The sequence below is a fragment of the Echiichthys vipera genome (assembly GCF_963691815.1).
Source record: "Echiichthys vipera genome assembly, chromosome: 2".
Classification (NCBI taxonomy): domain Eukaryota; kingdom Metazoa; phylum Chordata; class Actinopteri; order Perciformes; family Trachinidae; genus Echiichthys; species Echiichthys vipera.
The window spans coordinates 5,890,658-5,911,681 of record NC_139827.1 but is presented as its reverse complement, the minus strand read 5'-3'; the positions used below and the strand labels follow the sequence as shown (position 1 = coordinate 5,911,681).

The following is a 21,024-nucleotide window of genomic DNA, read 5'->3' as shown; positions in this document are numbered from 1 at the left end:
TCAGTGACTGGTCCGGACCGACGTTACAGCTGAGAAGTCGCATGCAGAGTGCAAAGTCAGTTATCATTCTTGTTCTCCTCCTCCTCCTCACTCTGTGTACCCTCTTCGCCAACCTCATCGTGCACCACATACCCCTCCTCGTCTCCAACCTCAAAACCTTCCTCCTCTTCCTCCTGGTACTCTTCCTTTTCCCCCTGAGCCTCCTCTTGATCCTGAGCCTCTTCCCCCTGATGCTCCTCTTGATCCTCTTCTTTTTCCCCTTGATCCTCCTCTCCCTTTTCCCCCTGCTCCTCCTCCTCTCCCTCCATTCTTGGCTCCTCCTCCTCCATCTTTTCCTCCTCCTGTTCCTGCTCATCCTCCTTCGCTGCTGCTGCTTCTGCTGCTGCTGCTTCACCCTCGACTGCCTCTAAGCTTGTCTCCCCTTCGTCCAGCGTCTCATCTTTGACGGGTGCGTCCTCCGCGTGGCTGTCTGCTGTCTCACTGGTTAACTCCATGCCGGACACGTCCATCACCATAGAGTCCTCTGGATCATCCCCGTCTTGGTGACCGGTGAACGGGTTTTCACCCTGACAATGAAAGAACGTTCATAAGTACAATGCTTTGTCTATGAGCTCCTTGTATATAGGATCAAAGTTTCTGCATATGCATGTCTCAGAGACTGTGTTCAGCTTCCACTCGCAGCTACGTGATGCATTCGCACACGCAACCAGGTATGTTTTGTAAGTGCTAGTGTTTTTTCCTGTATTTTGACAGTAAGTTCAGCTCCCCTTCTAAACAGTTCTACTCTAACAGTAGCTCACTACAGACACATTCCAATTTAAATAGATTTGTTACTTAATAATAATGTTCACAATTAAATAGGCCCTGCTGTGATAGCTGCCTGCGCTTACAGTTACCGGTTGCTATGAAACACTTGCTTAAAAAAGGGATAGCTTGGATTCCCAAAAGTCAAAACACAAACATCAAATCGATGCAGCGATCGAACACTCCCGTGTTCTGTGAGGTAAAATCAAAGGAGTGTGGTGTCTTTGGGCGCACTCACACCGTCCTTCCGCACCTGATTGTGCAAAATCAATAAAACGTCACAGCCTTTGCATGTGGTTATTACACCGCAGCTATATACACCATTAAGACTGCTCTATTTTAGCTACCCATTTCATAATTCATATTATTCACAAGATTGTATTTCAATGATTCTGAACATTTTACCATTTTACCGTCTTCATCTCAGGTTCTTTGTGTTACAATATAAAGCAATTCTTAAATGGAAGCCATTAAGAACTGTTTTCACTTCCTGTGGTTAAAAATATTCAATAGCACTTTGACCACGCACTCTTATCTTTATACTCATTTGCAACACAAGAGTACTGGTAGACATTTTCATTAAGAGTTCCAGGTTCATGACACTGTACGTACCTTGAGGTATTTCTCAAGCTTCTTGCCAATGAGTTTGTGGTTGAGGATGCTACGAGCAACCGATAGACTGGCCCTCTTGGACTGCTCCATCATACCCTTGAATCACACACAGAACAGACCCAAATCACACACAGGACAGAGTGCAAAACATCAAGAGTTGCTCGTAATGCTTCATGTCGAGGAAGAAAGGTACATTTAGTACATTTCTATTGAATATTGATCCATTTGGCAGTGATCTGCCATACCTTCTTGTTGTAGTTATGGTCAGCAGACTTGATGTGTTTCTGTATCAGGTGTTGCTGCATGGGAATGAACAGGTCACACGCTCCGCAGTGGGCGGCTTCCACCTTCCTCATAAAGTGCTCCATACCGAGATCTACACAGAAGGGAGAGATGGATACAATAAGGAATCACTTAAACTTTCCATGTCTTACTTCTTATATACCGTATTTTCCACACCATAAGGCGCACCACACTATAAGGCGTACCTTCAATGAACGGCTTATTCTGAAACTTTTTCATATATTAAAAGGTGCACCGCATTATAAGGTGCATAGAACAGACGCTACAGTCGAGGCTGGGGTTACGTTAAGCATCCATTAGATGGAGCTGCTCTAAAGGGAATGTCAACAAAACAGTCAGGGGAGGTCGTCTTGTTGCTTCCTCCACTTCCGCACCATTGATTGGTTCATGTTAAACTCTGTGGCTGCTGCTCTATTCCCGTGTTCTACTGCGTGACTAATGGCCTTGAGTTGAAACTCTGCGTCGTAAGCGTGTCTCTTAACAGGAGCCATTTTGGGCTCTTTACACAAACACACACATGGAAATGAAACGGCACGCTTCGCGCAGTCATATATCTCAACATGCACCGCGCGTTACTTCTTCTACGGGGGAAAATAGAGTCGGCGGCTGCTCACCGTAGTTGGACACCTGTTGTGGCTCAATATTGGTCCATATATAAGGCGCACCGGATTATAAGGCGCACTGTCGGCTTTTGAGAAATTTGAAGGTTTTTAGGTGCAACTTATAGTGCGGAAAATACGGTACACACACACAGAGCTGCTGATGCTGCTGCTTACCCTTGGTCAGGTCCTGGTCTTTGTACAGCTGGCAGATGGCGACACTGTGGTTTTCCAACTGGCTAATTCTCTGATCTGTCTTCTGAAACTTGTTCAGCAAATACTCCTACAAAAACAAAACCATAAAGTATTTATTCATTTACCGTCCATGACAAAGATCCTTTTTCATCAATGACCCTGTTGCATGCAACACAGACCCCTTATGTCTACATGCATGAACCGTGCACACCAGAAGTTCATGCCTCTCGAGTCTTCTTAACGCTTATGAGTTAAAATGGATAACCGTTTCCTTTTAGTTGGGCTGAGGTGTAACTTCTGTTTAAAATAGATACATAAGAGTAATTTATAATATCATGGAATTTAATACAATAAACTAGCAATGAAAACTAACTTTGTGAAAAACAATATTTCTGCTGAGACTGCATAATACTAAAAGGAAAATTGGCCAATCAGATTTGACTTTGATGATGATGGATGGACACGATTAATTGTACGCTCCTTTTTATGTGTTTACAATGAGCACATCCCTTGCGTTTTAACCCCAAATGCTAAACTACAGTGTCCCAAAGCATACTAACAGTATAATGTTCACCTGAAGGAAGTCTGTGGTGGGCTTGGACAGTTGGCTGGAAAGGAACTTGAAGTGGTCCTTGTGGAAGCGACTGTCGAGATGAGTTTCCATTTCTTCCTTGTAAAACGAACGGAACTTGCACACAGAGCAGGCAAACGTCGCCCTGAAGAATAAAAAAAGGCACCACGTGATGAAACGTGGATGTACCTGACTGGAACTAACATCGTGGCTGTACAAAGAAGAGACGGGAGGGTGTGGTGGTAAATCACAGTATGTCCTCTCACCTCTCCAGGAAGCCCCTCTTCTTCCTTATTTTTTGGTGCTTCTCCTGAGCTTGGGTCGGGGTCTGTTTGCCCTGTGGACTCTTCTTCTCTTCCTGTTTGGGTGAAGCTAGGCACAGGAAAAAGGAGGAGACATTAGGCGTGCCACGATTTCAGGGAAATCGGTCAAAAAAGCAGCTGTATCATGAAAGGAGAAGAAAAAACAGTGGGGAGTAACTGGAGTTGAGCTTACCTTTATCTCCATCTGCAGTAGATTTTGTCTCCTGTGAAGAAAAGTATCTCATTAATTATTTTCCTTTCTTCGATTAACATTTTATTGAATTTTAGGAAAACATAGACAGTAACAGACAATATACATCCATATAACTAAAGAAACGCCTCTTTACAGAAGAGTGTGTTTACTTTAGCCTTCTTTGTCAGTGCCGGGTCAGAGAGTCTTTTATGCAACAAAAACTGTTGGTAATATAATTAAAATGTAGCATTTCAATCTGAGGTATTTCATGTAGCTGCATGTTTTTTTTTTTTTTTTGCAGTTTTTGGGGTATTATCTTCATGGTTCAAGGCACGAATTGTAAGTCGCTTTGGATGAAAGCGTCAGCGACAAAATTTATGTACTGTAATTAAACAATACAATCTCTTCCTTGTTTGCATTATTTACATTTGAAGAGTGATTGTGTTCAAATAAATCAAGCGGCTCTGGGTTTCTTTGATTTTAACGGGGGTGAACCAATGCATTCCTAAAGTGTTGATGTAGCACAATTAAGACTTTATAGGTGGATCAAAAAGAACCAGAGTTCCTGGCACGCAGGCTCACCTCAGCTGCAGTATTCGTTTGTTCAGTGTTGTCACCATTTTTCTCCGTTTGCTCTGTGGAAACAGAGCACATGAACACCAGGTTAAAATAGCTGCCTGCCAAGTGAGGTTGCAACAAAAAAAAAATGAAAACATCAGCATACCTGATGTGCCTGGAGTATCTTCTGACTCTGCGGTATCCGTCCTGTTTATCTTTGACTCTGGCTCATCGGCTGCAGTCAGAGTCTGCTTTCTCTTCTTCTGGACGTCACGCTGTGGCTTCACCTGCTACAGTCAACGCAATCAATTTGCACTCAAATATTTTTTTCCTGATAAAAGAGCAAACATGTGGGCAATGCAAGCAGAACTTATCATCAACACATCAATTCATTCTAGACTTATTGCTCGTCAAAGCCAATTAGCAGACTTGATATGTCTTCCTTCCTCAGCAATAGTGTTAGCCTTATCTTAATAATAGCCAGGATTGGGGGGGGGAGAAAAGAAGAAAAAAGAAAAACAAAAATCCACAAAGTGAAATCATTCAACACCCCCACAGGTAAACAAGACAAAGAATTGGGCAGGGAGAGTTGTCACTTGCCTTTAGTGTACAAAAGGGGGCAGATCCATGGGGCATTTCTGACTACAGTGAATAAGGGCTGGGCGGAGTTAGAAGGGCAAGTGATGTTTCAAATGTGTGTCGGGGATTCTTTGGGACAAATTGCTTTGCATGGCACATAGCAGGTAGTAGCACTTTAGGCTAAGATGCCAGTTGGTTGAGGATAGAAAAGGAGGGAATCAGAAAGGGCTTAACTTCTGCCCAGTGTCTGAGGAGGTCTTATTTGGCTGGAGGTACTTACTTTGTTGAGGGGTCTCTTGCGGCCTCGCTGGCGGCCAGCCCGTGGGCCCCCGCCAAAATGCCTCTCAGGGAAGTCGTGAGGCCCTTGAGTGGATCCATGATGGAAGCCCCCACTCTCAGGGTACATGCGGTTGGACAGGAGGGATGGGAGCTTGCCTCTACCACCTCCTGGAGAGTGGCCGCGGTGGGACTGGCCACCACTGCCACTTCCCCGCCCACCTCCGCCTACTGGGGTGGGGTCAGACCTGCGGTTTCCAAAACCTCCTCCAACTCCTCGACCCCCGGCACTTCCACCCCTTCGGCGGGAACGTCGGCCTGCTCCAGGCCATCCTCCACCTCCAGAACCTCCTCCCTGGCCACTGTTGAAGGACTCCCTCATATTCTGTCGCATTTTAGCGACTCCATAGGAAGAGGAGAGGCTGTCAAAGCCTCCTCCTCCCCCTAGCCCAATTCCCCCTCCGAAGCCAGAGCCTCCTCTCTGACTCAACAGCATGTTGTCATCACGGCCATCGCCATAACCATAGCTACTGCCGCCAGATCTGTAGAGATCTCGGGAGGAGGTGAGACTGGAGGTGCGCGAGTCGAATGACTCGTAGTGGTCATACCTGCGGGAGGGAGGGAGAGGGTTGATAGAGAAGAGCAGAGAGCAAGGGAGGCAGGGAGGGCAGTCAGGTTTGGATTTCTCCGCCTGCTTTTCCTTCTCCTCCATGTTCTCGCTTTCTTCATTTGTTTTCTTGTCACTCCCAGCTTATATTCAGAAACCACATTAGATCAGAAATTGATGATCCAGAACAAGTTAACACTCTGCTTGTGGTCTTTTATATAACACAGTTATGATTATTCTTGCATCATTAGGTTTACAGAAACTCATCCAACCACATTCTCTGGCAGTATGCTGCAGATTAGGTGAAATGTAGTTTCTTAGACTGTGACCGTGGACAGCCATAACCATGGTCCATCAGAACCAGTGATGTCTTGAGACAGGTGTAAGACATGAAATATCCCGGAAAGTGACTCGGTTATGGTAAATACTCAAGAAAGGGGAGGAAACAAAAAACCGGGTCCTTTTTTTTTTCAGTGGGCAAGAGTGGATTTTGTTGATACAGCAAGCAGCTTTCAATTAACAATTGAGCTTAACAATAATACATCTGTAAACTCATCTCTCTTGGATAACCTAAAGCCAGAACACAGGGTTAGGTCACATGGATGATGAGAGAAACAAAGTGTGGGAACAAATGAAAACAAAGGCAATGTTCAAGGAGTGCTCGGTTTAAGATGGACTGGCTTCATGTGCGAGAACGTCAATATCTTACTGATGGAGAAGTTGGTCTACGGTTGCACCTCCAATGTGGGGCCATGCATTTTCATGACATCTAAGGTTTTCCCAGCAATCAGACAAACCACAACATAGCAAATGGAGAGCAATCAGAGCTTCTGCATACGCTGGAGCGTTCAAATGCAGCATGTGAGCAACTCAAACCCCTTTCATCTCAAACAGGAATTGAGGCACACATTTTTTCCCCACCAAGGCCTATTGTAAAGTACAAGTACATTCTTTAGCAGGCAAAAAGGCAAGATTTACTGACCGTAAGGCCCCTACACATGATACATGGTAAAGGCACTTTGCGCCGGCCGTTACGTTCATTTCCTATTGTGGAGTCGTACACCCATGGTAGCAGCCCACACCGCTCGGATTTGCCTATCTGACGCTGCGCTCAAAGTTAAAATCAGCTGAACTTTGACCGCGTTGCCTCTGACCTTTCAAAAGCACAACCAATGAGATAGACGCCGAGTGTGACGTTTACGTTTCCTAGGCAACCGGAGAGCGACATCAAGCTAAACCTAGTGTGTTATTACAAACTATTTAACGTTACATTAAAGTCGTATCACGATCTATGAAGAAAACATAATGATTGGAGGTTTATAAGCAGTCACACAGTATTAAAACAACCGTTAGCTCCTAAACTGCCTCTTCACAAACCCTAACGTTAATTTAGCCGTTTACTGGGTCTCTGTGAACAACCTCGCGGTAAGCCAAGCGCAAAAAGCTGATAATGTAAAGGCCCCTTTAGTCTCTTATAGAACTACAAGGTGACTTCAGAGTCCCAAACTACAACAAACTGTTTGACTTTTAAATTACCAATGTTATTTGAGGGCCTGCGCATCTTTTTCAGCTAGATCACATCAAAATATGAACACATTTACCGAGATCCTCTTTCAGATTAATCTAAAAACAATATTAATTTGGGTGTATATTGTCCAGGCATGCAGCAACATTCAGAGACAATGTTCTAAACCAACCAGATGCCACGTTATTTTACTTTTTAACATGAAAGTTGCTACTGGGAAATGCACTACTCTCACTGACATGGATGTGTGGTTGTGTCGTCTTCAACAGTCAGATACCACTAAGCTGAAAAAGGGGGGAAAAGCCGTTACCTGTCACTCCGGGTCCCTTTCAACCCCCCCTCCAACTGAGTGAGCATGTCCAGGCGCTGGTTAATCTTGGCAATGACGTCATCTGCGTGTGTGCCTGTGGATGAGAGCAAGGATGCTCCAGAGAGACCCCTCTTCATGTGTCCTCCTCCTCCGCCGCCGCCTCCTCCTCCTCCTCCACCCCCACCGTAGCCTCCGAGCCCAGACATTGAATCTTTATAACCTCCGCCATACAGGTCAAAGCCACCAGAACCTAACAAAGTGAGGAATCAAATAAGGTGTTAATAATCATCATTAATAATCATTAATCAAGCAAAAAGTCCGGATATCCATGTGTCATTATGCAGTGCTAGAATATATGTAGTAATTTCATCACCTCTGCTTCCTGACCCGCCTCCGCCCCAACTGGAGTAACCTACAAAACAGATGAAGACAACTCATTGGTACAAGCAACCTGAAAAGGGTGATAGAAGCTGTTATAGAAACTTAAAAAGCCAAGATATTTGGTTATCAAAAACACACACGCATGACTGATTTCAAAATGCTTCTGTTTGTTTACAAAGCACTGTACGGTTTGGGGCTAAAATACATTTCTGATCTTCTGCTTTGCTATGAACCCTCCAGACCTCTCAGACCCTCTGGGTGCTCCGTGTCCCGAGAGTCAGGACTAAACATGGGACAGGTCTGCTCTGTGTCCCCAGAGTCAGGACTAAACATGGGACAGGTCTGCTCTGTGTCCCCAGAGTCAGGACTAAACATGGGACAGGTCTGCTCTGTGTCCCCAGAGTCAGGACTAAACATGGGACAGGTCTGCTCTGTGTCCCCAGAGTCAGGACTAAACATGGGACAGGTCTGCTCTGTGTCCCCAGAGTCAGGACTAAACATGGGACAGGTCTGCTCTGTGTCCCCAGAGTCAGGTCTAAACATGGGACAGGTCTGCTCTGTGTCCCCAGAGTCAGGACTAAACATGGGACCGGTCTGCTCCGTGTCCCCAGAGTCAGGACGAAACATGGAGAGGTAGCGTTCAGTTTTTGGGCACCACATATCTGAAACAAACTTCCAGAAAACTGCAGGTCTGCTGCAACTCTCAGCTCCTTTAAATCAAGGCTGAAGACTTTTGTTTGCCGCTGCCTTTCAGTAAATAAAAACAGTATTAATTGCTTTTGCACTGTAACTTTTATTCCTTCTGTGATATTCTTATATTTGATTTGCCTGTTTTTCATTTTTAAAATAATTTTATCAGAGTCATTTTAAATAAATTAAATGTAAATGTTATTTTATGTGTGTTTCACATAAATTACCTTGTTGTTGACGACAGGTGCTATACACAGTCATACAACTTTTCAAAAAGCATATATAAAAGCAGAATCAACCAGATTTGTAGGTTAGTGCAAACCGGAAATGCAGATCTTCGGGAACATGTTAATGTTCAATGTCAACAGTACTTGTCAATGACGACAAAGTCAAAGCAACCTAATTATTTTTTGACTTTATTTAAAATAATTATAAATGTCATATTCATACATTGCATAAAGTGCACAAAGCCTTCGCAAAATGGCACAGCAGCATTGTAATCAAAGACAGACATTTTGTTTTACAGGATTAAGACTGGATTGCAACGGGTTTACTTTTAATCATTTTCTGAACTGAATTATCAACAGAAAAGGAGAAAAAGAAAATAAATGAATAAATGTACACACCGAGGGGAAAACACTTTAATTTCAGTGAGTCAGAATATCATATATTTTGTGTGCTTTTCTTCTATTTACTCATTTTAAAGGACTGTGTGTATTTCAAATGAATTTAGCATAACAACCTAACCGTTGGAAGGGTTTCGGTTGTGGCGGCCATTTTATTAACTAGCCTTTAAAAAAAAACAGTATTTCCCCCCTAACACACTGACTCCATTTTAACAGCCAGCTAACTTTATTAAAATCCCGTAACACGCCCGACATCAACACAACAATAGGCCACAAGCTCCACTATGCTACATCTCAACGTTAGCTAGCAAAAACCCTGACGGTTAAACGGCTACTTTTGGAATGTTCGAGCATTCTAGAACGCACGTATTAAACCGGTTACTATAACAACAGCTAAGGGAACACAACCAGCTACTTCGCTAACGGTTCTTTGTCTCAAGTTAACGCCCGGTTACTGACGGGTTTGGTTGTTTCCGCCGGCTAACAGCTAGCACGCCAGGGCTCGGTAACAAAGCACACGGCTAACTGGGGGGAAAACCCGGATTAATAAACGGAGCCACGGTGAATGCACCTGCGCCACACGGTCGGTGGTGTTTAACGCCAGTGTGCGGGTGTAGGTACCTGATCCGTAGCTCCTGCCGTCCATGGTGTTTTATTGTTCAAGCGACAAATCCGGTCGACACAAGCAGCGAGAGCTCCGGCTGTAGGGTGAGTTATGGTGGCGCTCTCAAAGAGACAAGATGTACCGACTCTGACCGATACGCACAGAGATCACGTGACCACCGAGGCCGCAGAAACGCTGCTGCGAATATATAAAGCGGAAGTGTCACCAGTCGGACGCCGTTCGCTGGTGTTATCCATATCCGGACGGATCTGGTCTGACGCAGTTTCCGGGTCTTTTTGTGTCGCTTTTACTTGGTAAAGCCACCGAAGTGCAAGTAGAATTATTTTTTTAACACTTCTTATATTTTACAAGTGAAGTTTCATATTCGTACATAAACATTTATATGTTAAATTAGTAAAATAAAGTGATGTTGATGAGAGAAAACAGGAAGAACGTGAGGGCAACGCCTTCAGGTGGTGGTTTACATAAGAAATGGAAATTAAGAGGATTTTACGGTATATTTTGGAGCAACTCATCTCATCTCATCTTATCCGGCGTCGGGTCATGGGGCAGCAGCTTTAGCAGGGGACCCCAAACTTCCCTTTCCCGGGCCACATTAACCAGCTCTAACTGGGGGATCCTGAGGCGTTCCCAGGCCAGTGTGGAGATAAAATCTCTCCACCTAGTCCTGGGTCTTCCCGAGGCCTCCTCCCAGCTGGACGTGCCTGGAACACCTCCCTAGGGAAGCGCCCAGGGGGCGTCCTTACTAGATGATCCTGAACCATCTCAACTGGCTCTTTTCAACACAAAGGAGTAGCGGCTCTACTCCGAGTTCCTCACGGATGCTGAACTTCTCCCCCTCTCTCTAAGGGAGACTCCAGCCCCCCTCCTGAGAAAACCCATTTAGGCTTGTACCCGCAACCTCGTTCTTTCGGTCATGACCCAGCTTTCATGGCCACAGGTGAGGGTAGGAACCAAGATTGACCGGTAGATCGAGAGCTTTGCCTTCTGGCTCAGCTCTCTTTTCGTCACAACGGTGCGGTAGAGCGACTGCAGCTCCGCCCCCGCTGCTCCGATTCTCGGGCCAAACTCACGCTCCATCGTCCCCTCACTTGTGAACATGATCCCGAGGTACTTGAACTCCTTCACTTGGGGTCAGGACTTATTCCCTACCTGGAGTAAGCAATCCACCGGTTTCCTGCTAAGAGCCATGGCCTCAGATTTAGAGGTGCTGATCCTTATCCCAGCCGTTGTGAAGGACTGAAGTATGTTCCTGGATGTTTTGACAACATTGTTGTTAATGTGGACGATCAGCAGCTCCCAGTGTTTACGGAGAGGAGACCGGGGTGTCCGACTAGGGCCGAGAGGAGCACACGGCTAATTCACCGGTGTTAGCATCTTTTTGACCACTCTTGTAAACACAAAGCTAAATAAGGCCCTTAAAACAATGTTTGGTTACTAAGATAATAAGTTAGACTTTAGTTTTACACCATTAAATTAACTCTTAAAATTACACCATCATTTATATGTGTTGGTTAAACAGGAAGATTGATACAATTTAGCCAACAACTGTCCGACTGGTGACACAGTTCCGCTATATACATATAGTAGAAGATTCAAATGAGGAGAATGATTCATAACACTAAATCACTTCTGAAGCAAACAGTTGGCTACCATATATTAATATATTCATATCCGTTTCTACCGATACAGTCAAACGGTGACCCCCGCTTGTCAACTTCTAGTACAGCATATTCTCCTTCTTATCATTATTTAGTTGTTTTAATTCTTTATTTCATCACCTTACACTTATTTAACAAAACAAGTACAGAACAAGACACAATTATTCACATAGATGGTATCGTAACACAAAAATAAAAACATAAAACAATATGTAAGTTTACAAATTCCAGTTGTTTTCATTGCTTTACTTTTGTTAAGTCTGTGTAATGTTTGAATATAATGTACACATGATATTTTAAATTGTTGTATTCGGTTTCTCTTCAGTCCATTTTGCATTTGCAGGGGCCCTATTCTACTGTATTAACTGCCATAACATATAAGTCATACTCACATTACTATAGATGTTTTTATAGTTACTGTTACTTCTGTGGTTGCTGGCATCTCTGTCTATCTGTCTGTCTTTTCTCTCTTTCTCTCGCCTTTTCCTCCTCAGACCTGGGTCTGTCTGACGTTCCTGTCTGTTATAGTGAAGGTGTTCGTTGCCACCGTACTCTACGGGGGAATTGTTGGGTCTATGTAAATCATAAATAGGTCATAGAGTGTGGTCTTTACCTACTCTGTAAAGTGTCCTGATATAACTTTTGTTATGATTTGGCACTTTAAATAAAATTGAATTGAATGGAATAAAACATCATGGTAAAATACAATAATAAGAGTTAATGGATGTGTGCAGAGCAAGAAGGAAGTAAAGAGGCTCGTACAAACTAAGCCCCCAGTAGCCCATACAATGAAACTGTGGCGTTATTATCAGACAAAGAATTAGCAATTCAGAGATGTACTGTATATGTCATCATGTAAATTGTATAAAATAAAACAAGAAATATATTGAATCATCACATGAAAATTGTTATACTGCTGCAGATTTGTTGTCTGATTGTGGCAGCAGTGTGCAGCCATTCACTACTTTTCACAGGAAGTCAATGAGACAACAATCTGACAAATAAACACCCATGACCGGATGTGTGTGATAAGACGCTCGTGGTTGCTACGGCTACGGCAGAAGTTATCTTAAAGGATAAATGTCTGCACCTTGTTATGACCCTCAGGTCTGGCTGCACCACATGCCCTTGCAGTGCTCAAATCAATCTAACAAGACATTTTATCGGCACTCCTGCAGATATTACACAGAGTCTCCCTGCCGCTCTGCTGTTTTTGTCCGTGCAGCGGGATTCATGGTCGTGAGTGGGAGGCTTTCATACAGCGAATCCATCTAAAGGGCAGAGAAGACGAAAGAAGAAGAAGAAGAATTCCTTTATTAGTCCTGCAACAGGGAAATTTGATTTTTTCACTCTGTTATTATTTTTCATGTTACACACACACAGGCCCGAAATACACACACATGCACAAACAGGATCTATATACATGCAATTAATGAGATGAGAGATGTTAGAGCGAGGGGGCTGCCAGTGACCAGCGCCCCGAGCAGTTGGGAGTTCGGTGCCTTGCTCAACAGCACCTCTGCAGTGCCCAGGAGATGAACTGGCGACCCTCCGGTTCCCAGCCAAGTCACCGGACTGAGCTACTGCCACCCCCAGGAAGCGCACCCACACACACACACACACACACACACACACACACACACACACACACACAAATAAACTGGCAGTTCTCAGGTCTTGTGCTCACCCGTCCAGGTCGTACTTTGTCACTTATCTCAGCGCGGGCTGTCAGAGCTCTCTTCTTCCTGGATCTTATTGGTCACATCAAGCAAATTAAAGGTTAATAACAGATATATATATATATATATATATATATATATATATATATATATATATATTTGAGCCAACAAGAAGACTCCAAACAAAGGAAATTAAAGTACATGAATGGAAATATTTTCAAGTATTTTACCTCATCATCAGGTAGAGGAGAAATCCAGCAGGCATGATGAGACATAAAATCGCCAGTTTTACGGCATTCAGTATCGCAACGGTTTTCAAAACTGGGGAGAGATTAATGTGCGACGTGAGCTACTAGTGCAACATATTTCAAAAATAGCCTGTCACAGAGTGCTTAAAAAAGAGACATTTACTTCCAATAAACTGTAGAGTGCTTCACTATTTACATTATTCAATTAACATTTAAAGCCACGCGGACCTTTGACAGTGAGTGTCTCCTCAGGTGAGCTGATGTTTTGGGGGGTATCGACGGCACAGGAGTAGTTTCCTGCATGGTGTCTGCGGACTGGGTCCAGAACCAGGTGTTTGTTTCCGTTCTCTCTCAGGGTCAGAGGACGACTGTTGAAGAACCAAGTGAAGGTCGTGTTGTCAGTCAGAGGACAGCTGGTACTGCAGGTCAGAGTGACTCTCTGACCCTCGGTCACCACTGCAGAAGGAGTAAACCTCACTCTCAGACCTGAAAAAAAATGGTTTGATAGATCTATTAAAGGTGCTCTGCCCACCCTCTCTCTGAAACAACCAGTTTTACCGCCTGTCTCTTTAACCCCCCACCCCCTCCCGAAAAAAGCCCAGTCTGCTCTGATTGGTCAGTGCTTCCGGGTCTTCCTTATCTCCGGTCGTGGGAATGACTGTTGCTGTGTCCCAAAATACACTCAATTCCCCCGGTAAGTGCTGCCTCGAATCACTCACTGCCGCCCCCCACTTATCGGAAATGAACATCGTATTTCTTCTTCTGTTTATTTTCCAAAAGCTTTAACAACTCTTCTAACTCGGCAAACCGCACAAAACTCTGCGTGATCCTCGTTTTACAGTTATAAAGTAAATCAGTATTCACGGTAGTTGTTGCTGCTCCAGTTTGAATTAAGACCCGCCTCTTCCGCTACATAGACAAAATGGCGGCGATTGAGGGCGTTGAGTGTCCAATCGATTCACACTCAATGGATTGGCCGTTTCTGAGTGCGTGACCGGATAAATGCAGCACACCGACCACTTCCAACCTCAAAACAGCAGGTTTGAGTGGTGGCCAAACAAATAGAGTACGTCGTCCGTATTGTTGGTCTGATTGGTTGAAGGACTGTCCAATTGCGTGTAGCCATTTGAATTACACCCACCTCTCGTGCAAAAGAAAATTACAGCAGCATTCCCAGACCAACATGCAATCTATGATCGAACTTGGTCTATTGCCAGACTATGTATTTAATGGCAATGTAGCGTCACTTCCTGTCTATATATTGTACAGATGTGACATCACAACGGTACAGAAGTCCTCTCAGCTCGTTTAAAGACAGTTTTGGGCTGTGTGTGGGCTCTGATTGAAACTTTCACAGTATTTATATAGCACTTCAATTTGCTTTATAATAAAAAAAAAAAAGACATGGAAAACTCACTTTTTACAATATGTAATATGTACAAGAGGTGGTTCGAGCATCTAGTAAGGATACCCCCTGGGCGCCTCCCTAGGGAGGTGTTCCAGGCACGTCCAGCTGGGAGGAGGCCTCGGGGAAGACCTAGGACCAGGTGGAGAGATTAGATCTCCACACTGGCCTGGGAACGCCTCGGGATCCCCCAGTTAGAGCTGGTTAATGTGGCCCGGGAAAGGGAAGTTTGGGGTCCCCTGCTAAAGCTGCTGCCCCCGCGACCCGACCCCGGATAAGCGGTTGAAGATGAGATGAGATGAGATGCATGTTTAACATTTTTTTGGAGTCATGCCACCTTCATATAATGTGTGTGTACTATCACAAGTGCAGTCACATTAAGCATGAACCAGGCTTTAAATTGTAAGACATTAACGAACAGATATCCATCCCATAATGAGGAAGCATCAGAGTCCCCGTAGAAAGGTGTTCGGTTATTTAAGCAGAAGTATTACCTGTGACAACCAAAGTGACTCCAGGTAAATAAGACCGATCCCATCGTTCGTCTCTCACAAACTTTCTTCTGAGTGTGAACGTGTATTCTGCCGAGTCGTTCTTCTTCAGGTTCATGATTCTCAGGAGGATGTGGCTGTTGTTCTTGTCGTCATGTAACTCCACATGACCGGCATGTTCGGTCATATTTTCAGCGTATTCCTCATCACGTCTCTTCACTTTATACCATAAATGTTTCATTTGATACCACGTGGGGTGTGAGTATGTACTGGAAATGTTCACTGAGGAACCTTCCAGAGCACAGAGTCTCCTGCTGACATAATTCACACTTTGGCAGTTTTCCTTATGAAGACCTGAAATTCAGATTCAAGACTTTATCAATTCATTTACTTAAGTAAAAATACTTGTGGACATGGATGGATGATGAGACAATGGGCCCCTGGGCTCAGACAACTAAGAGCCCTCTCTCTGTGGTCATTTCATATCAATTTGTATACATTTAGCATCTCTTTGTGGTCCCTATATCCATTTTTTGTCTATTTCTGGTTATTGCATGTATACTTGTGGTCATTTAGCATCTTTTTGTGACCATTTTGGGTTTTTTTCAGCAACATTTTATGAATTAGGGCCAAGTCACAGCGACTTCCTGGTTGATTCAATACAGACGTGCCAAAAACTGCAGTTCTCAGAGTGTCCATTAGGAGTAGTTTGCACAATAGAGCAGTTTCTCATTGACCCCCATGTTAAATAGGCTGTTTTGGGCGGTGGAGCTAATGTGAGCTAATGTGGCTAATTCTCATCACACAAACATCACATCAATGCTCTTTTTTGGTAATAGGAAATTAGGACTTTACGGGCCCCTGGGCCCCTGGGCCTGTGCCCGATAGGCCCGTTCAGTAATTCATCCATGCCTCTGGATTGTAACCAGAGTTGTTTCTAATTGCAATTTACGCATAATGATCCAAATGTTATATTCCATAAGTTAAAGACACCATAGGTCATTTTGTACTCACAGACTTCCTGGGAGCGCAGATCTTCATGGCCCTTCACAGCACAGGAGAAGGTGTCAAAGGCAGGGTTGAAAAGTGTCATGTCTTGACTCTCACAGTGGCTGTACAACTCTCTGTCCCAGTACCACCTGTAGGACGTTTGAGGGCCAGCCATCGGACAGCTGGTGTTACAGGTCAGTACGACGGAGTCCGTTCCAGGAGTCATTTCAACGTGTATTCCTGCTGCGAAGTGACAGAAACACTTTCCATCAGTCACCTTAGTCCCAATATGTGGGGTGGGGGGTGGGGGATGTGTCAGGTGTTTGTAAATGTTTGTGGAAAGTTCACCTGTCGGATATGTGATGGAGCAGGGCTCATGCTCCGACGTCTGCGTGTAGGAACACATTCTTCCTTTAGCATAAGTCACACTAAAGCAGCTCGATGTGACAGAATCTGGACAAAAGAAATTCCTTTTGGTATTTTGTATAACTGATAAAAGAATGTCTTAGGAGTTTAGTTTATGAAGTTTGTTGACATCATGGACTATGCATCATAAAAACAACACTAGTCTAAAATAGAGAAGACACGCTTTGTACCAGAGTTAGCTTCTCGGCAGTCTGTAGCCCTTGATGGTGAAAGGACACAATAAAAAACAGAGCAAAACCTTCACACAGTAATGTCACTCACCCACTGAGACTTCGGGGGCTCTGAGATCCTCGTAGCCTTTGATAGCACAGGAGTATCTGACTGCTTCCTCACTGCTGACCAGCTGTTGGTACCAGGGAGACCAGTCCTGATAGAGGAACTCTCTGTTCTTGTACCAGATGTAGGCTGCAGGGGGTTCAGTCAGAGGACAGCTGGTGCTACACATCAGTGTTACTGTCTGTCCCTCTGTGGCAGGAATCACCTTTACCTGCAGGTCTGAGGTGATCATGATAATGTGTATAATAAGAATTAATTTACTGATGTAGCTCTTAAAGTGACTGACAGCTACTGTACCTGCAACACGGAGCTGAATTACACTTTGCCTGCAGAGCTCTGGCTTGTCAGAAGTTTCTTTGCAGCAGTAAACATTTGCGTCACTCTCTCTAAGGTCTTTGATTGTTAGAGGGAAGTTGCGCTCTGCAGACACGTTGTACGTCACATGATTTCCATCTGCAGAGAGCTCCTGCAGGACATACCTGGAGCCATTCATGTACACAGTGTACCATGTCATGTTTGAAGTGGGATGTTGAGCTGAGCAGGGCAGGTCCACTGATGAACCTTTCAGAGCACAGATCTGGTTTGCTCCTCCCTGAACACCTTTAACAGAAGATTTGATTAGCAAACATCCGCGCAGATTAACACCTTTTAATTATCGGATGTTTATTAATCGTGACGGTGCACAGCAAAATCAAAATTGTTAGATTTCCGGTGTTGGGGTTGTGTGTTAAAAATACAGTTAATTCAACACTTGTTCGGTCTAATTCACTATGTGAGAGTTAGTTGTTGGTGAGTTGGTGTTAATCCAGTGAGTTACATCAAAGTAAGTCTGTTAAGTGTTGGTTTTAAAACAACAGAGTTGCTCCCAGCATTCGGACGGATCTGTGACGTAACTTTCTCTCCGCTTCATTTGACTCAACCGTGTGTCTTTATGTAAGTAAATGAAACACCGCATGCCTATTTAATCATACTTTCTATGCAGTGGTATTTTATATGTGTGGATCTAAAGTGTCACAGAGTCCTGTCTGCACCGTGACCACAAACTGTGATCATGACAGAGTCCCATGTGAAGGTTAGCATGAGCTAGGTTTCGATGGGTGCATTAATGTTCCTTTACACAAAAGTGTCGATGGATATATATAATTTGCTTGCCAGGCCCAACCCAATCCACCCTCCACCTCCTCACTTCTTTTATCACTGTATTATTCTTTATTCATATTGTTATTTATTCATATTCATTCATTGTTGAATGACTGTCTTTTTTATGGTGTACGTATTATGTGCACTGTGTACTGTGAGCTATGGGACACATTGAATTTCCCTGAGGGGATGAATAAAGTATCTATCTATCTATCTATCTATCTATCTATCTATCCCTCCCTCCATCCATCCATCCATCCATCCATCCATCCATCCATCCATCCATCTATGTAAGTATACACATTGGGATAACAGTAGTATTTTTTTAAATGAAATCACCTTTGAGAGATTTCTATGCTGAGTTCTTTATAATTCTCTCCACAGTGTTAATATAATTTGAACCTTATTCAGTGTTAAAGAAACACAGTGACAGTATTAACTTAACTTTTGACACTACACACTAGTGTTAGGTAAATTCAACAGTGATGTGCGTTGAAATTCAACTTTTAAGAGTGTTGTTCCAACTCCGTCACAGTGTGAACAGTTTCACGCTTTCAAAAGTGTTGTTTTAACCCAATCTAGAGTGGACCAATATAGACACTTTGAAAGTGTTGAATTGAACTCCTGGGGAGTTAAAGTAGCACTTCCAAATGTGTGGTGTGATATAGTGACATTTATGGAAATTGAAGTAGTTTCTTCGATCTTGAGAGAATGCATTACAGCCAGTAATCATGCATTTAATCATGTTTATAGTTTAGCGTTGTACAAGAAGGGATACACATTAAATCTTACCTGAGATGCACAGGATGAAACCCATGACCGCACATCCAGCTTCTGCCAGCAGCATGGTGTCGTCCCCGCTAATCAGAAATTTGATGCACTAACAGTATTTGTATCTGCCTAATCCTGAAGTTTAACTCTCCCTTTAAAACGGACGACAGTCTTGTAGCAAAGTGAAGGCTGAAGAGGACGGATCGGACTGTCGCTCGGGGCAAGTGTGGAGGACAAACCGCATGCAGCTCCTTCCACTGTCAGTGTTTAATGTCACATTTTTACAGAGAAAATCCTGATTACATCTAATCACACTTGTCTTCGGATCCTTTTGGGTATTACGGAAGTGTTTAACTGTGCTTGTTGTCATAGTTATCGGCTGAAGAAAGTGTTATCTGCAGTTGGTTTGTGCAGAAAAAATGGACTGAAAGGAGGAAGCTGTGGATGTGACCTCGCAGACGTTTTAATACGTGAAGACGTGTTCATATGGAGCCTTTGTTTCCTGTCCTGTTGGTTCTACACCATGTTGATGCATCGCAGCATAATGTCAGTGAATAATACTTGATGGAGAAATAATCCAGGATGAACACAAATATTTGGGGAATACTAATGCTTTTTAATCCCTACAGAAAATAGAACCATGATCTCTAAGGAGCTAAAATGTCACAATAAACTTTGAGATAACAACACAATAATATCAGTAGGTTTAATCTGTCATAGGAAATAATCATGCTCAATAATATCATTCCTTTCCTTTTTCTCAGACACACTGATCCAAGCAGACTATTTCTATCTTTAGGTCAGTAAGTACGTACTGAACACAGGAAGGAAGCGTAGATAAAATAATACAATATGAGTTTGGAAATAAGAATCAGAATCAGAAAACCTTTAATGTCCCGCAGACGGGGAAATTCTTTATAAATTCTTTAATTCTTTAATATGATGACGAATGAATGAACAAATGTTCAAAATGTAAATGACAAAGACAAATGAAAGAGACAGGATCAATCATTTTACTCCAGTACTTACTACTCATATACATGTTACGCAGGATAGAAATGGTTTAGATGCATCATAAAAAGACAAGTTTCATCATCAACCGCTTGTCCCTGTCGGGGTCGCGAGGCAGGGTCCATCCTTGACAGGACGCCAGTCTATCGCAGGGCTCATAGAGACGAACAGAGACAGACAACCTTTCACACCTACGGGCAATTTTAGAGTCATCAATGAACCAAACACATGCATGTCTTTGGGAGGAAACCGGAGAACCCGGAGAAAACCCACGCAGACACGGGGAGAACATGCAAACTCCACACAGAAGGGCCCCAGCCGGGATTTGAGCCAGTAACCCTCTCGCTGTGAGGCGACAGTGCTATCCACCACTCCACCAGGTCGCCCATATAAAAAGACAAGTTTTGCAATAAAAATAAAGTACAAGAGCAAGTTAAGCACAGACAGAAAAGAGGACAACGAGTGTCAGAGAAAACTTCAGAATTTACTGTTTTTAATGTGTTGCCAAATCCAAATATATCTGGACCACATGTTCTGACTCCATTTCTACAAAAGGAAATATTATCTGATCTCTAGTACATCTCCACAGCTCCAGAAGCCGATTATGGACACATCTCATTTCCTTGTTGCTTCATGTTCACTCACATATCAGCGACATGCCTTAAACAGACTTATCACCACCTGTGGTCAGAACCCATGATGCTTTGCAGGAGCAGCTCACAGAGACGAGGTGAGGCCGAGGTCAAAGGGTCACACTCTGACCGGCACAGTTCAGAACTACACAACCTTTACAAGAGTATCCAAAATGCAGTAAGACGGTCAAATGTGTTGTTTGTCCTAACGATGTAATGCAATTCAATTCAATTCAATTTTATTTATAGTGCCAGATCATAGCAAAAGTTATCTCAGGACACTTTACAGAGTAGGTAAAGACCACACTCTATGACTTATGTAAGTCCAGTTGCTGCTAGCGTCCAGACTTGGTTATTTGTCAGGGAAGACGTTTCACCTCTCATCCAAGAGGCTTCATCAGTTCATGTACTCATTAGTCCCAGCCTGGTCCTGGTCCAGTCCCAGCCTGGTCCTGGTCCTGGTCCTGGTCCCAGCCTGGTCAGATGCGTACATGAACTGATGAAGCCTCTTGGATGAGAGGTGAAACGTCTTCCCTGA

General features: G+C 43.7%; 1 protein-coding gene across 2 annotated transcripts; it reads right to left on the bottom strand.

Moving 5' to 3' along the window:
* Window positions 1-9,935, bottom strand: akap8l (A kinase (PRKA) anchor protein 8-like). 2 transcript variants are annotated; one of them, XM_083937587.1, is made up of 13 exons: window positions 9,753-9,935; window positions 7,808-7,846; window positions 7,435-7,684; window positions 4,997-5,600; window positions 4,304-4,427; window positions 4,162-4,214; window positions 3,580-3,610; window positions 3,351-3,456; window positions 3,088-3,229; window positions 2,496-2,601; window positions 1,662-1,792; window positions 1,417-1,512; window positions 1-566 (listed from the first exon to the last, which is right to left on the bottom strand). In XM_083937587.1, exons 1-13 carry the CDS (start codon window positions 9,775-9,777, stop codon window positions 57-59), a joined length of 2,217 nt encoding a protein of 738 aa, XP_083793713.1. In that variant the 5' UTR covers window positions 9,778-9,935; the 3' UTR covers window positions 1-56. The 2 variants fall into 2 exon arrangements, with proteins under 2 accessions (XP_083793713.1, XP_083793714.1); XM_083937588.1 differs by having other exon boundaries at window positions 4,304-4,424.
* Between the last annotated feature and the right edge of the window lie 11,089 nt (window positions 9,936-21,024).

Coding starts and splice junctions, on each gene's coding strand:
- akap8l (XM_083937587.1), bottom strand. CDS start 9,777: ATGGACGGCAGGAGCTACGGATCAG. Junction 7,685..7,807: donor AGGCGGGTCAGGAAGCAGAG/GTGATGAAATTA, acceptor TCACTTTGTTAG/GTTCTGGTGGCTTTGACCTG. Junction 3,611..4,161: donor AAACGAATACTGCAGCTGAG/GTGAGCCTGCGT, acceptor TTTTCTTCACAG/GAGACAAAATCTACTGCAGA.